At 43.6% G+C, this 16,986-nt stretch overlaps 1 protein-coding gene across 1 annotated transcript in view; it reads left to right on the top strand.

Annotated features, from left to right (window-relative positions):
- The window catches only part of VAPA (VAMP associated protein A), a 43,585-nt gene that overhangs the window by 10,390 nt on the left and 16,209 nt on the right, over positions 1 to 16,986 (top strand). Inside the window, exon 2 of the mRNA XM_048508221.1 lies at positions 14,238 to 14,390. Within this exon, the coding sequence (XP_048364178.1) occupies positions 14,238 to 14,390 (153 nt within the window). The remainder of the gene's footprint in view (positions 1 to 14,237; positions 14,391 to 16,986) is intronic.

Genomic DNA, 16,986 nt, shown 5'->3' with positions numbered 1-16,986 from the left:
CACACTCTGCTGCTAGGTTACTCCCAAAAGGGACAGAGTTTGCTAAGAGCCAAATTGCCAAAAAAATAGGCTTTCCTATTTTTCCCTAGGTGAGATGGACTCCTCAAGGTAGATTATAAAAAACTCAGGACAGGAGAAAGAAGTCTTTCTTCCATTTTAGATAATTCTTTGGGTAAGCACAATCCATGATGGTCTAAGCTTTTACACAGGGGCTCCAGCTTCTTCACGTAAGGCACAAGGTAGGAAATTAAAGTAATGCCGCACAGTGAAAACTAAGGTACTAGTGAATCCTGTTTCAAGTAAAGCTAGACTATCATGTAAGGGGAGGGCTGAGTAGTAGAGCATTTGCTTGGCATACAAAAGGTCCCAGGACCAGACCCCAACATCTCCATCAACAGGTACAGGTGATGTGAAATACTTCCTGCCCTGGAAAATTGACAGTCTAAATCAGGGTTGGCGAACCTATGACACGGGTGCCAGAGGTGGCACTCAGAGCTCTTTCTGTGGGCACGTGTGCACAGAGTTCGTCATGTGGGGTGGTGGAAAATCACACATACACACCCCACACAGATCTAGGCTGCCCTGGGCATGATCCTTTACCTGGAAGTAAGCTCGGTTGCTGGCAATGGGGCTTGCTTCTGAGTAAACCCTCCTAGGGTCGTGATTCACCCTTTCGAAGCATTGCACGGTTGCTTCACCAAGCTTACTCCTGAGTGACGTGTGCCTTGGAGCCAACCATTTTTTCTAAACTTTAAACCTCAGTTTTTGGGTTAAATTGCCATGTTGGCACTTTGTGATAAGTAAGTGGGTTTTGGGTTGCAATTTGGGCACTCGGTCTCGAAAAGATTCGCCATCACTGGTCTAAGTGGACAGTACTGAGTTGGATGGACCAAGGGTCTAGTTCAGTATAGGCCAACTTCATATGTTTGTGTGTGTTCAAGTACACAGAGTAGGGAACCATGACTAAGTACTTTATCTTTTCTTAGTTCCCTTGTGTCAGGGATGCGCCTAACTGAGGGGAATGCTTTACTGGATTGTTTAGATTGCTACAAAATATATGGCTGAGGATTGTATCTAGTTGATTGAGATGCATTCCTAACTCAGTGTAATTGCTATAAGATATATGTAACCTGCCTGCTATATGTCACCAATGTTGTAAGGAGGACATTCTTTCCTTGATCTTCTTTTATGGTTTCAAACATTAGGCTTACCCGGACACTTTTAGTCTCATGGGAAAACTACCGATAACTCTTTCTCACATTCCTTGGGGAAAGGGAGGGGGAATCAACACTGTAATAAAATGGGTAGCGAAAGCCAGACCCCCCAGAACTGGCTTTTCCAAGCTAGGTGCTTCGTTACCTATCAATAAATGCTACTGACCAACAGACAGAGTCTTTTTATTGCTTCAAGGTTGGAGACCTAACACCTTGCTCAGCCAGAAATGCATGAACAGAACATTTGTGCTATTTTTATTTGTTTATTATATTTTATTTTAAATGGTCTGAGTTTGATCTCTGGAAAACACTGTGCCTACTTGGTCTTTCTATCTGCAGTATGGTAACAGGGAGGGGCAGCAAAGAAGCTCAGCATTCCTGGAGCTTGAAGTTGTGAAATTGTGATATCATCACTACACAACTTGTAGAGTGAAGTTGGCAGATGCAGCAAATAGGTCGAGCCTTTAAATGTCAGTGCAGGTGCAGAGCACTAGATGTATGGCTGACTGGCAGGAGATACTCTTAAGTATTTGGTGGCAGCAGTTACCCACTTAGTTTTTGGCATCCCTGGGGAGTGAGGAGAAGAGGCAGTGATGCCAGGCAGGGATTGGGGACAGCTGTGGAATTTTTCTGACCTCCTGAAGGCCATTTTGGAAGGAACAGAAAAGGGTCTATGGATAAGGGATTCACATGCCAGCTAAATTTTACTTGTGTTGGTAGTAATATATATAGAAGCCACAAAGTGTTATTTGCATAACTGTTTATGTTTTCATTACAATATTTCCTGCAGTAAAGTATTACACTAAAAGTGTAACTTTAAAGGTAAAACTAGTCCCCTTTTCAAGTACCAGGTCATTTCTGACCCATGGGTTGATGTCACATCACAGCATTTACTAAGATGAGTATAATTGTACTGTACTAAAATTAAGATGGGATAATACAGTTACAACTGTAAATGCTATGAATTTCTTTTAAAAGCATTTCTTTAAAACATTTTTTTGCTGTTGACACAGCACTGAAATAATTCCTGAGAGGGAAACATTTTATTAGAATAGTATTGTCCTCGCCTGTTATCACTTTTCTCTCAATAACGAAGGTAAAGATTTACACATGAACATATTTTCAGTTATTTGTAGAGCAACCAATTTAAACATGTGGCAGTTGTTACATTGTGTAAGATGAGAATTACATTGTGATTTAGATAGTGACAGTCAAAATTAGCATAGTGGAGAGGCAGGCATACGTAGTAAGGGATGAATGTGAGCACTGCAGAGCCATATGAGACTTAGCATTGTTTCATTCAAAGTCTTTATGGAACAAATTAGTTTGAGGGAAAGAGGCAGCACCAGTTTGGTGTTCCGAAAAAGGGTTGTAGTGCATATGGGGCAGCAAAGGAAGGGAAAGCAGGAATTATTAGTTGGAGAGCTTAGGACTTTTGGCTAAATGAAGGTAGTCGGATGACTGATAGAAAGACTTGAAGGGTAAGAACAATTTGTTTGTGCTATCTGTGGAAGAGGATAGAAAGACAGAGGAGGTAGTTGGGGAGGGGATCATGTTCTCTGAATTATGAAAGAGGTGAACGATTGTGTGAGTGAAATTTTCAACAGAGGTGACAGGTACAATAGGCCAAGGGAAATATTCCTAATAAAAATGGAAGGTTATCAGATTGCTAAGTATCTCAAGAATCTTTAGTGAGTAATTGAAGGTAAGCTGTGTGTTATCTGCAAATATTTTAAAACAGTACGTTAGTTTAAAAAGGCATCCTGTTAAACAGTAATGTTGAAGAATTATTATTAGAATTATACATGATCTCATTCACTGACATTGCAGCCATATTGTAGTGGGCACTGCCTTTCTGGTAGCCACGTTGTGGTTGCGCCACCACTCTGTGTCAGAATTCCAAACTTGCTGCAGATGCAAAAAGATTGGGGACCCTGACAGAGTTTTAGCCAAACAAAAATGAAAAATAAAGGCGATTCCTCCTCCCCGGTGGTGTACAGTCAGAAATGGCATGATTTAGCAGTAGAGTGGATTGGGAAGGAGCAAACCTTGCCTCATCTAAAGTATGTGTGATTATATTGGTGAACACTTAGAGCAAGATTGAGAGAAAAAATAGGAAGATCAGTGTTGTTAAAGCTGAGCTAACTGAGAGTCTGTAGTAGAAGAGTGTGGAATGGGGAGAAGCTGTTCCCTTCATATATATTTTCGGGCCTTTTCACCTTATTCAATCTTTTAAAGTCCTTCTTAATTCCATTTATTTATTTGAGAACTTCTTCATTCAAGCATTTTTCAGACTTATTTCTACAATGTAGGTCCTGGAGTTACATTATATCACATTTTCTGTTTTTTCCTTTAAATGTTGTCAGATTACAAATGTCTTATTTGCGCTGTTTTGCAGTGGATGTCCAGAATGGTCATGAGTTTTCAACTTACTAGGATTCCTGTTCCCTGTCATTGCCTTACATGCAGTGGAGTGACTGCTTTCAGATCCTAGCAATGTAGATCTCCTTTTTCATATTTTAGTCAGTACAATCTGAACTTCAAAATTTACAGTGCAGAAACCCTGGAAACTTGAGACTTCTGTGTAGTACTAATTTTAATGTTTTTGGGGAAAATATCCTTACGACAAGTCACCATGTATAGAACAGGAATTTTTCTACTACACTGCATAGAACAGAGTGAGATGAGGAAGCGCAAAAGAGCAAGACAATAAATAGAGGCTTTTTGAGTTCATACCCTTATGTTTTTTTTTTTTTTTTTTTTGGGGGGGGGGGGAGTTGTGATGTCCAAATTCACTTGATGCTTTATTACCAGATTCTAAGGATAAACAAGGTTGTCCATTTCCATCATGCCTTGTTTGTGAGCTTTCCAGGATCATTTGGTTGACCACTTTTACAGTGAGATCATGCTACACTAAATGATACTTTGTCTAATCTTCTGAAACAAATTTCCAATGGAGGGCAATTTGTCAGGCCAGATGACACCTCACTATACTCTTTTCCACCAAAAGATCTAACCTCATCCGCCACACGTTGGACCATCTTTATTTTATAATGCTCTACTTGGGTCCTTGTGCCTACCTAGTTCTGTTAGGACCAAGGCGGAGCATTCTAAAACAAAGATGGTTCAGCATGTGGCGAAGTTGCAATTCTACTTAGATCATTTGGTGGAAAAGAGTATAGTACTCACACTAAATCCAAACTTTTGCCCTTCACCCAACTGCAAATAAATCCCCAAAAGTAATAGGTAGATAATTTTTGCTGAGTCTATGATTGAAATACATTAAATACTTCACCTTTTACATGTGTCAAGTTATGAAAGAACGGGTTCTAACAGGTTAGAGAGATGGCTCTGAAACAGAGGCGGACCTCCCGTTGGGCAGAATGTGCAGCTGCCTTGGGCACAGAAATTATACATCATGTGATGGGTGACACAATGTCTGATCAGCCCCGCCCACTCTGCATGGTGGCCAGCTGCCACCCGGCCCACAAGCCACCTGAGCAGCCTGCTGCCTGCAGTCAGATTCAGGATAAGGGAGAGCTAGCTCTGCCTCCGCAGTTCTGCGCGGCTGTCCTGACCCCGCCCACCATCTTTCCCTGGCCAGCCGGTCGGCCCCCTTAGCCCACAAGGCAGTGCATTAGGACCACGCAGAGGGCATCACTGCTCGCCCCCCGCATGCGCAGCTCCCCGGGGACTGGCTTGGAACAGTCACAGCGGTCTGGCCTGGGAGAGCCCGTGCCTGCGCTCAGGTGTGCGGGAGAGAGGAAGAAAGGGAAGGAGACAGGAGTTGGGCTGGTCCAGGCTCCAACGTGCCAGAGACTGGAATGGATGGGCAGCAGAGCCTGGTGCTGCGGAGGGAGTGTGCCAGAGCCCTCCTCCGCTCCTCGCGGGCCACTTGAAGGGCTGGGGGGTCGTCAGCTGCTCATCAGCCCTCATCAGCTGGAGAAATCTTGGCCAGCCTCCCGCAGGGCCTGTGCGTCTCAAGAGCTGGCGCCACTGCCGCCTGCGGGGGGGATGGGCGACGGGTGGAGCTCTTGCCTTGTGCTGCGACTTAGGCAGGCGGAGAGGGCTGGCTTGGCTTCTGGCAGCAGCTGCTGCCTGTCTTGTCCCAGAGCCGCCCCCTCCCATTGTGCTTGACCCCGCCCCCCCGAAGAAGCCGCTAAGCAGGCCGACAGCCAGGGTCCTCTTCCCGGGCAAGGCACACGCACTCACCCATCCACCGCCTGCCACCAGCGCCAGGGAGACGTCGGTCTGGGTGGCAAGATCAAGCCCCCGGGGCAGCTGTGTCCAAAACTTGGGAGGGGGCCGGGACTTGAGGGATGTGCCCACCCATTCCTTATTGAGTATATAATCCTGGCAATCCAATCCAGTGGGGCAGCCCCCTTGAAAGCACTTTGCGCCCGAACATTCTGTGGCCCCTCCAGCCCCTGGTGTTTGCAAGAGGTTTCGGGTTTCTCCGGAAGGGCAGAGCAGGCCTTCTGTTCCCTGTGCCGCTCACCCGCTTGGGGAGGGGCTACGCAGGAGGGGGACGCTGTCGCCTTTTCCCTGTCCCTCGTGGGGGGCACCTAGATGGCCACCCCCCCTGGAAAGTGCGGCTGGATGGGAGGAAGAGAGGGGGTGGGTAGCTCTTGGGAACGCGGAGTGCGTGTCGCCCCTTTGGAATTTGTGAGCCATCCGGGAAGGGTGAGTGTTGTGGCCGGGCTGCTCCACCCTTGGGAGGGGGGGGGGGCATCAAACTCAGATTTTGCCCAGGGCACCAGTTTGCCTAGGAATGCCACTGCTCTGAAACATTACACTTTTATAAACTGAAGCACTGTAGATTGCTTAATCTGCAATTCAGCTGCAGTCGAACTAACCTTTGGAGCTATAGCATGGGCAGTGTTTGGCACAAGTGGAAGTGAACTTTTCAACCTCTCCCTTCTCATTTTAGCTTGCTACACTCACTGAAACCATGGCCTTGAGGAATGGTAGAGTCCCAAGAACAGTATGAGGGGCAAATTGGGATTCTGCACTTCGACAAAATCGGAGAAAGCCACAAAACTATTTTCAGTAGCCAAGTCTATAAGAACAAGCCTCAGCTAATGACTTCCCCTCTTCATATCCTAAACATCCTTAGTCAGCAAGCCACAAATTTGCCTGTAAACCACGGTTTCATTTAAACCAAGGCTCAGTCTATCAGATTAACTAACCCAGGATTTCCCAACTTCTTTGTTCAAACTCTGGGCTAGAACACAGAACAGTAACTTTTTACTGAATGTCAAAATAAACATTCACTGGATTTTTCAAAGTCAGAGCCAAAGAAAATTCATAATCCTGAAGATGTCTGCCAGTGATCAATAACAAATTAGTTATGCCACAGTCTAGATACTTCCTCCAACATAACTATCACCAATGGCAAGCTACTCACTAACTTGCTTGGCTATCTACACACTATCAAACTGCAACAGATATAATTTACTTTACAATACCAGGTTAATATTACACTGTACAAGCCAAGATACAACTACAGCTATTATTAGCTGGACTAGCAATAAAGCCCATTGTGCAAGAAAAATACAACGGGCTCTAGAAAACTATTGCTGGTCATTTCTTTCATTGTTCATGACACATTAAAATTCAACATGTAAAAGTGTTAGTATGATGCTAATCCATCCCTCGGGAGTCTCTAAGTTTCCATGTTGGACTTGTGACATTCCTGAAGGTCTTAGCCCAGTACCCAGGGAGAGCAGAGTCTGGAGAGAGGGGGGAGCTCAGCTGGTATGTAAGGTCACTCTGAAACATAGTCAAGGTCATGTTCCTGTCCCCCTCTCCCCTCTCATAGCAGCTCCTGGGAAGGTGAGCCTCGCCCTTTTTCAGCCAGGTTGCATTTCAAGGGGGGGTGTCCAGGGCTGGTCTCCTGCCCCACACCGCTGGGTGCCCCTCCTTCCCCACCTCCCTCTGGACCTGCAAGTAAACTTTGCTCATTTTCCTTCATGGCAGTGTTCCACCATCTCCCTGGCAACAACAGGGACAAGAGAGCACATGCACACATTAAAAATTGAGTCGTTGCTAATACAGCTTGTCTTTTACATAGATAGATTAGCAATTAATTTCTAAGGTTACCCATAAGAAGTAAATCAAACCAAAATTGCATTCTTCTAAGGTCTAAAAGAAAAAAATGTGTTAACTTTTTAGCAAAACAATAACTAATACAAACAACCCTGGCAATATCTTTTCCTGAAGCAAAACTTCTACGATTAATTTTCAAAACCAGATTCTATATGATTATGAATATAGTGAAAGTGGGTTTCTTTAATAGATATATATTATGAGCCATATTGCAACTATTGTAACATTTTAAAAGGGATTTGGATCCTTGAAAAAAAGAAGGGTACAGGATATTTAGCTGCAGTGTAAAAATACCCAAACATCAAGGGCTGCATAGATCAATGTTGGCTAAAAGGTCAGAAACCTTCATTTTTTCCCCAAGTTCCAATCCTGTGTTATGATTTCCAAGACCACAATCTTATTCCCAGTCACCGAGGAGGAGCAAGGCATCTTGACCACAGCAAGGCTTAAAACTGAGTAATCATCCAAACTTTTCCATATTTAATATGCACCACTCTTTACAGTATACAAAATCTTCAGACACAACTGTTTCCCCTCAGCTGCACTGATAATTTAAATAAACTTAATCCCATTCGCTCAGGTAGTCAATGAACCGTGATAATAAGAAGTTGTTCGTTTTTATTTTAATGACCCTTGCTTTTAATTTTAGACAGTATAAAATCCATACATTAAAAATACCTAAAGCTGAAACTTTCTTCCCAACAAGCATTCTAGATGGGAGACACCCAACAGTTTTTGTAAAATCACAAAACCTGTTGCTGTTACACTGCACATCAAAAACTTTCACCAGTGGAAGTCAACCCTCACCAAGCTGAACTTTCTTCAGTCTTGACACTGGCTGGTGGAGCTATACTTCAGAAGCCCTCTTATCCAATAAGGATACAAGACAGGCTGGTTTGGTTGTTGACTCAGAGCTGTGGAACACCAAGATTTATTCTGTCCCCTCCATTCTTGGAGTTCCAAGAGCAAGACCAATTACTCTGAAAAGCCTTTGAAACTTGAATGAATTTGTGTATCCTGGCACTAAGGTCGTGCGTAATGCTACTAGACACTTTCATATATTGTATATATTTCAATTACATTGTTTTTATTAAAATAGAAGACAGAAGTTTCCCAACCCTGCAGTTGTATAACACCTTTTATTAGGACCAGCCTAAATATAACAAACTCCTTGCAATCTTCCAGATCTCTCCAGAACTCTTCATCGGTCAGTTCTGATGTCCAGTACAAAAGGAGAAGGGATTATTTGGGATGTGGTGAAATGCGTGTCATCTTTCCAACATATTCTGAAAGATTTTCTCTTCTTCCATTTTTTCACTAAACCACTGGCCTTCTGTATTCTTGAGAACACAGAAATTTGACAGTCTAGTATTTTGGTGGGTATCATACAATTTTGTTTTTGCATTTTTATTTTAAGTGTATCATTCCTTGTAAGGAACCTTGGGTATTTTCCAAAGTAGAAAGTGGATATATAGTTTCTAAATTAAAAAAAAAAACCTAAACTAAGCCATATATTATTTTTAACATTTCTGTAACATCTAAAATTTTGTATGTGACCTAGTAACAACTACAAGCAAAACCTTTTGTAACATCCTTCACGTTAAAATTTTTAAAATGTACTTTGATATACTTGATCTAGTCCTATATGAGTTATCACTTCTGTCCACGTTTTCAGAAGTCCATTTTTTGCTTGATGTTAAATGTATGACACTTCAGAAAATGAGAGTTTTTCCTCACAAAATGAGGAACTCCGATTACATTCCCAGTTTGTGGGGAGGAAACAAACTTCATTTGTAACTCAGATTACATTCCCTTTGTGGGGAGAAAACAAATTTAATTTTGTCTAGGCACATTTATTTTTTAAAATATTTTATTTATTATATGTTATCTATGGTAAACATCATGATGTGATGTTATCCCATGGGTCAGTAATGACCTGGAACTTGCATGGGGGACTACTTTTGCCTTTTTATATATAGTTTGCCTTTCTCTCTTAGGCTCAAGGTGGATTACACAGAATGAGTCAATATAATCGATGTGATAGGACATTCAGTAAACAGTACAATAGGATGAGAGTTATACCACCAATCAAAAAACAAAACTGAAGCAAAGCACAAGTATTAGCATGCCATATTAAATTACTGTATATACTCGCGCATGAGCCAAGTTTTTAGCCCATTTTCCAGGCTGAAAAATGCCCCCCTCGGCTTATACGTGAGTCACGGAGGCTGCCCTGCTGGCTGGGGAAGAGGGGAGATCTTCCCCTCTTCCCCAGCCAGCCCAGCGACCTCCGTGCAAGAGAGGCACCCAAGCCTGCAGCCCCAGTCGAGGGCAGCTGACTTGGACACCCCTCGTTTCCACGGAGGCTGCCCAACTGGCTGGGGAAGAGGGGAGATCTTCCCCTCTTCCCTAGCCAGCCCAGCGACCTCCGTGCAAGAGAGGCGCCCAAGCTTTCAGCCCCAGTCGAGGGCAGCTGACTTGGACACCCATCGTTTCCACGGAGGCTGCCCAGCTGGCTGGGGAAGAGGGGAGATCTTCCCCAGCAAGCCCAGCAACCTCCGTGCAAGAGAGGCGCCCAAGCCTGCAGCCCCAGTCGAGGGCTGCTGACTTGGACACCCCTCATTTCCACGGAGGCTGCCCAGCTGGCTGGGGAAGAGGGGAGATCTTCCCCTCTTCCCCAGCCAGCCAAGAGACCTCCGTGCAAGAGAGGAGCCCAAGCCATGCCTTGAGCCCTTGTGTGGGTGGGGAGGAGGGCAGCATCCAAATCCAATTGTGTGGGTGGGGGATGGGGCAGTATCCAAATCCAATAAACTAAACTAACTAAGCTGCTGCATTTTCCATCCTCGGCTTATACGCAAGTCAATAAGTTCCCCAGGTTTTGGTGGTAAATATAGGTGCCTCGGCTTATACATAGGTTGGCTTATACACGAGTATATATGGTACATAGTAGGACTGTAGTTTTAAATTACATAGTAGGAGTGTAGTTTTAACAAGCTGAACCCAATAGTGTAGACCACAGTTTCTAATAATTTATCCAAGGATCTTTGTGAATTATTTAGTAGAGTGTTGCCTGCATAGAAAACCCCTTTTGAATAATTCAGTTTTGCATAATTTGCAGAAAGCCAAGACAGAGAGCGTTCCTGATCTCTTCAGCACAAAATTCAGCCCAGAGTGGCAACGGACTTTACTCCTTGGAAATGGATTACTCAAACCAAATATAGGAGATGGAAGCCTCCAGGGGTAATATACTTACACCCTCATGCAAGGTTGTGGGAGGGTGGCCCTCTTCAATCAGTTAAATCATGGAGGTGTCAAGTGGGAGTTTTGCAGCATCTCCACATTCCTTCACCTCAAACTCTGCAGAAGGGATCCAATTGTCCCCCACCCACAATCCCATTGACTCATCCGGAGTTGAGGAGAAGCAAGCAGTCCGTTATGAGGAAAACTCGAGACAGTTCCCACCAAGGCAGCCAAGAAGCCCTCCTTCTCAAGTGGCTACCCTGGTTATTTTCTGGGAAATGTGATGCCCTCCTCCCTTTCAGATGATGAAAAGTAGGAAGGTGAATCCTCCTCTGAGGATGAATCAGCCTCAGCAAGAGCAGCCTGTTAGACTGTTCAACCAGGAAGATTATAAGTCACTTTAGACTAAGGCCATCATGGCATTGGATTCCTCTGAGAATCCGTATCTGGATGAGGAGTCCAAAGGGGTATCTAAGATTACATTCCTTGGATAAATCCATTCCTTTTCCTGAGTACTTTAAAGGCTGGTGGGGGCAGAAGGGGATGAATACCTGATGAACAAGCAATTCCCCAATGCCACCAAAAAGTGGTTTCATTGGTAAATGCTCCCATTACTGCCTTGAAATCCACAAATTTTCTTTTGGAAGATGGCATGGGATCCATAACTGGTGCTCTAGACAGAAAAGCAGATTTTCCACCCCAGAAATCCCATGAATTGTTGGCCCTAGACATAAGGGCACAGCCACGCCAGCCCTCATCTGCCGGTCTGCCATTGTCCGGGCCCAAAAATGGAGTCATTATCTCTACTGGTAACAGAAGAGCTACAGAAGGAATAAATCACACCCTTAAGATATCCCTAGACTCTATGATCTTTGCAGCCTGCGCCATGGCTGTAGCAACTACTGTGAGATGTGCTCTGTGGCTATGTGCATGGTAAGTGGATCTTCACTCTGAATCAATAGTAATGGCCTACCCTTTCCAAGGTGGTGGACTATTTGGGATACACTAAACAAAATACTGGTGGGGACCAGAGACAAGAAAAAGGCCATGCCAAGAAATTTGCAGAAAGATGACGAGAGACCTTTTTATCAAACTTCATTTAGTTTTCAACTTGCACTTCTGTGGTTTAGCCGTAACCAGAGGCGAACTCAGTGGCCAGGTAGCAGAGACTCCTTTTGCAGAGGTTTGCGCCTTAACAGGTCTCCCAAATTTCAATCCTATCAATCCAACAAGACCAATCAGACAAGGAAAGCACTGACCAGTGTTTGGGGGGGGGGGGGGGATACTGCAATGATATCAGGGTAAATTGTATACAGTCACAACTGGACCATTGGGTACAACAAATCATTCAATTCGGATATGCCATAGTCCAGTTTTCCCACAGACCAGTTTCTTACATCTTCTAGATCTCTGAGAAGGGAAAAACACACAAGGATTTTATCTGCCATAGAACAGCTATTAACACAATAGAACCAGTATGGAATCTGTTCCTGATCAGTTAAAAGAGAGTGGGAAGTTTTGGTCCTGCTTCTCTGAGCAGCCAGTGGGTAAAACCCTAGCTACAAGATGCCCTCCTTACCTCCAAGCTGAAGGAACCCTCATGGTAAGTTCCTAAGGTTCCTTTTTTGAGCAAGCATCATGTTAATTGCTCACTCCTTTGTAAAATCTGATTTTTCTTAACTCGCGGCTTATGTGAGAGAAATTTCAGAGCATGTTCACTAAAATAGTTTTAGATCTATTACGCTGAAAGATTCGTATTTTTTACTGTAGTTACTCCTGACCTATGATAAATCTATTGTCGAAGGCTTTCACGGCCGGAATCACTGTGTGGTTTCCGGGCTGTATGGCTGTGTTCTTGCAGCATTCTCTCCTGACGTTTCACCTGCATCTGTGGCTGGCATCTTCAGATGATAAATCTGTTTGTTTAATCTGTTTTGAGAGTTCAAGATCCTAGTCACCATTCTACTTGCATAATGAATTCCATAATTCCAATGAATTTCATTGTTGTTCACCACCCTGAGCGGTTTATAAATCCAATAAAATAAAAATAATACACACACACACACACACACACACACACACACACACACACACACACACTTACTTACTTACTTACTTACTTACTTACTTACTTACTTACTTACTTTTTGATTGTCTAGGACTCTCGGTTTTGATGCCCCTATCAAAATCTAGGATGGTGAGAAAATAATTTCCACACTGTTCATTTGTAAACCTTTATCACATTTTCCCTTAGACTACTTTTCTAAAACAGCTTCTTAATTTGTCTGTTTCTTTGATCATTTTTGTAGCTAGTTGCTCAGTAAATAGAGATGACTAGCGATACTGGATAGAAATTTTTGCACAGAAATATATCTGTCTAGAGATACATAATTCCATCAATTAACAACAGTGAATGAATGCTGCTGTCAGTATAATATTTGGCAAGTTTAGCAGTTCTAAAGCTATAATGTTTTCCAAGTGATTATCCCTAGGGATTTGGAAGAGTTTGTATCTGTGTGTAAATCAAGCTGTGAATACTATTTACTATGAATGAATTTACTATGCAGGTTGTATCAAAAATAAAACCTAAAATTCTTAGTATTGTGTTTCATCTCAAATGATGGAAAAGATATAATGTGAAATCTGATGTGAAATGAAGTTAAATTCTGTTGAAACAGATGAGTGGACAGCTATGTTCCTGGCATATCATTGACAATTCTTCGGGTGTGCTAAAATCAGCGTGTTAATTTTCAGCAGAGGCGAATGGCCTGTAGACATTACAAACCATGTCTCCAGGCACATACCTTTTGGTTACGTGGGGGGGTGCTGGATGTCCCCCCACATGATGAAACAGTATGCGCCCCAACTGCATGCCGCTGAGCCCTGCCCCTCTCCTCCCTGCAGGCCGTCTCCTGCTGTCCCCAGGCCCAGGGGACAGCAGGAGATGGCCTGTGGGGTGGGGGGTGGGCTCGGTACCCCTGAGCTTTGCCCCAAGGCCCACCCATGAGCAAGGAGAAGGTGTTGTCCCTGGGTGCCATTTCCCCTTGATACGCCTCTGATTTTCAGTGACTGTTAAGGTCTGGCCCTTCTGGCCAGCTCTTGCCATGGCTCCAGGACTGGATATGGCATCTGGGTTTCCTGCAATACAGATTGCGTCCCCTCCCCGTGTTCCATGTCCTGCTTTGTGCTATAGTGTATATTTTGCTTTGCTTGGGAGATAGTAGCCAGGTCAGTGGTCCTGGGGCTATTTAGCATGAATGGGAGGAGATCATAGCTGCAGGTTTTATTGTGTTGGCTACTGCATTTCATTTCATTTCTTTCTTTCTTTGTTTTTTGAGAGCCCGACGTCCTTTTACTACTTTATCTGAACATTACAAACTATGGAGGCAACTGGTTGTGGTGGGTTTTCCGGGCTGTGTGGCTGTGGTCTGGTAGATCTTGTTCCTAACGTTTTGCCTTCATCTCTGGCTGGCATCTTCAGAGGTGTATCACAGAAGGAAGTCTGTTCTTGAAAGTTCTGATGGCAATGATAAGGACTTTATAACATAGGAATTGGGCCTGAGTGTCAACTGCTGTTCTATAGCTCAATTGTAAAGTTTTTTTTTTTGTTTTTTTAAGAAAAAGATATTTGATGAATAAACTAGTTACTAAAGATATAACGTTTAAAACTTTCAGGTCCCTTCACAGATGTAGTCACCACAAATCTTAAACTACGAAATCCATCTGACAGAAAAGTATGTTTTAAAGTGAAAACTACAGCACCTCGTCGATACTGCGTGAGGCCAAACAGTGGAATTATTGAACCAGGATCATCTGTAACTGTGTCAGGTAACTTTGGACAGTTTGGTTATTTTGCCTATTTTTGGTTTAGTTTGGTCGTTTTTGTTTCTATAGGTATTTTCTTTCAGCTACAGAAGCTGAAATTCATGATTAAGTAAAACTTCTTTTGTTAACAAAGGTTATTTCTGAAGTACAGTGAAAAAGCCAAATTCCACATAATTGTTTTAAAAATCTGATTAATATTGTACATATTGCAGCTCATACTGGTTATGCTAAAGGGAAAAGGTCAAATGAAGTGTTTAATATGCACAAAGGATGGAAGGCTCTGAAGAAAAGGACCATTTGCTGATAATATCTTTGTTGTTCAGGGTCGTCACAGTGTGAAGATTTGACCTATAGTTTATGATATGTAATATATATTTGCTAAATCACAAGGTGACTCCATCAATGTTTTCTTTCTCAGCATGAGGAAAGAAATGCTTAAACTCTTGAACATTGAAAAAATGTGGGCATTGGGTTTTTAAAAATCAGTTACAGCTGCTTGTTTACCTGTAAGTTAACTTGATCCCCCCCTTTTTATTTTTTGAGTGGTGACAGCAGCCCTGACCTGGGTGGCCCAGGTTAGCCTGATCTTGTCAGATCTTAGAAGCTAAGCAGGGTCAGCCCTGGTTAGTACTTGGATGGGAGACCACCAAGGAAGTCAAGGTTGCTACACAAACACTTTCAATGACAAAACACTTCTCAGTACTTCTTGCCTTGAAAACTCCAGGGGGTTGCCATGTCAGCTGCCACTTGGTGGCACTTTCTGCCACCACCAGTGACATCATACTTGGAAAGAGGAAGTGCTGTAAACTCCAGCAAAATGACTGTTGCATCACTGTCATATGAAGAGAGGGTGCAATGTAGGAAGGGAAAGGAAAAGTAAACTTCTTGATCTGCAGTATAGCAGAAACTGGCTGGATTCAGAGATCTGGCCTGGTCTGACACCTCAGTTACATTGTGTGATGAATGGGGAGCAGCAGTGGCATAGCGGTTAAGAGCAGGTGCATTCTAATCTGCAGGAATCGGGTTTGATTCCCCGCTCTGCCACTTTAGCTGTGGAGGCTTATCTGGGGAATTCAGATTAGCCTGTGCACTCCAATACACGCTAGCTGGGTGACCTTGGGCTAGTCACAGCTTTTTGGAGCTTTCTCAGCCCCACCCACCTCATAGGGTATTTGTTGTGAGGGGGGAAGGGCAAGGAGATTGTAAACCCCTTTGAGACTCCTACAGGAGAGAATGGGGGAATATAAATCCAAACTCTTCTTCTACTTTAAACCAGGGGTCCTCAACCTTTTTAAGCCCATGGGCACCTTTGGAATTCCAACACATCATAGTGAGCCCAACAACAAAATGGCTGCTGCCACAGCTTATTTTCAGCCACACAGTGAAAATCCTTGTTCTGGTGGCAGCTGCTGCCAAAGGAACGTTTTTAAAAACCTGCACATTCGATCAGCTCTCCAATGACTAATCTGAAATCTTGCTGGGCAAAAGCCCTACCTGGTTCTGCAGAGGGTATCTACAGAAAATGGCAGCTGGGCAAGCAGTGAAATTATGCCCCCTGAACATCCCACACCCATCTTTTAGATAACTGTACAATAATATTAGCTCAAAAATACAAGTTATATCTGCATACTCCTTGCTTTTAGTGTTCCAAATTGATCAGAGTAAGGGGGTAAACCCAGAAGATGGTTTTTCTGGTCAAGATCACCCAACATTTGCAATCCACCCTCCCCCCCACCTCCGAAGAGCAAGGAGCCATGCAGCCAGCGCAGAGCTGGTACAATGACCTCTCCTTCCTTGCTCCTGGCCCTGGCCCACAAATGTGACCCTTGAGAAGTCTAGGGCTGTTGCTTATAGCAAAATCTTTGACTGTGTGGATCATGAAAAGCAACGGATAGTTTGAAAGGAAATGGGTTTGCCCAACTTCTGATTGTTTTGATACACAACCTAGACTCTGAACAGTAGGCTATTGTTTGGGTAGAATATGGAGAACAGTGTTTTTAAGTTGGCGAAGGTGTCAGACAAAGATGTGTTTTATCTCCTTTTCTGTTCAATCTATATCATAAGGAAAGCTAGATTAGATTAGGTGAAGATGGGGTGAAAATTAGTGGAAAGAACATTTACAATTTGAGATATTCAGATGACACCACATTACTGGCAAAAACCAGTGAAGACTTGAAATAACTCCTGATGAATGTTAAAGCAGAAAGTACCAAGGAAGATTACAGCTGAATAGCAGGTCACAGCCAGAGACTTTAGTATTTCTTGGTGATTTTCCTTCCAAATACTGACCAGGACAGACTATGCCTTGCTGTGCCCCCTCCCTCCCCTCCCGTGCATGCCACCCCTCCCTACCACCCCTTCCCTTGCATGGCACCCCTCTCCCTCCCTTCACTAGGGTGGGCCATGTCCAGATGCCGGGGCCCCTCTCCCTCTTTTGCATGCCACCCCTTACCCCTTTTCCAAGATAACATTTGCTCCGTGGAATTCACTGCTTGTGAACTAGATCTTAATCCCTTGAAACGTCTGGATCAGTTATGTCACTTTCATCTCTCTATCTTTCTCTCTCTCTGTTTGCTGGAAATCAAGGGAAGTGGGTAGA

This window comes from Sphaerodactylus townsendi, linkage group LG09, assembly GCF_021028975.2.
Source record: "Sphaerodactylus townsendi isolate TG3544 linkage group LG09, MPM_Stown_v2.3, whole genome shotgun sequence".
Lineage (NCBI taxonomy): Eukaryota > Metazoa > Chordata > Lepidosauria > Squamata > Sphaerodactylidae > Sphaerodactylus > Sphaerodactylus townsendi.
Note: the sequence above shows the minus strand (reverse complement) of the source record. Positions and strands in the feature narration are given on the sequence as shown.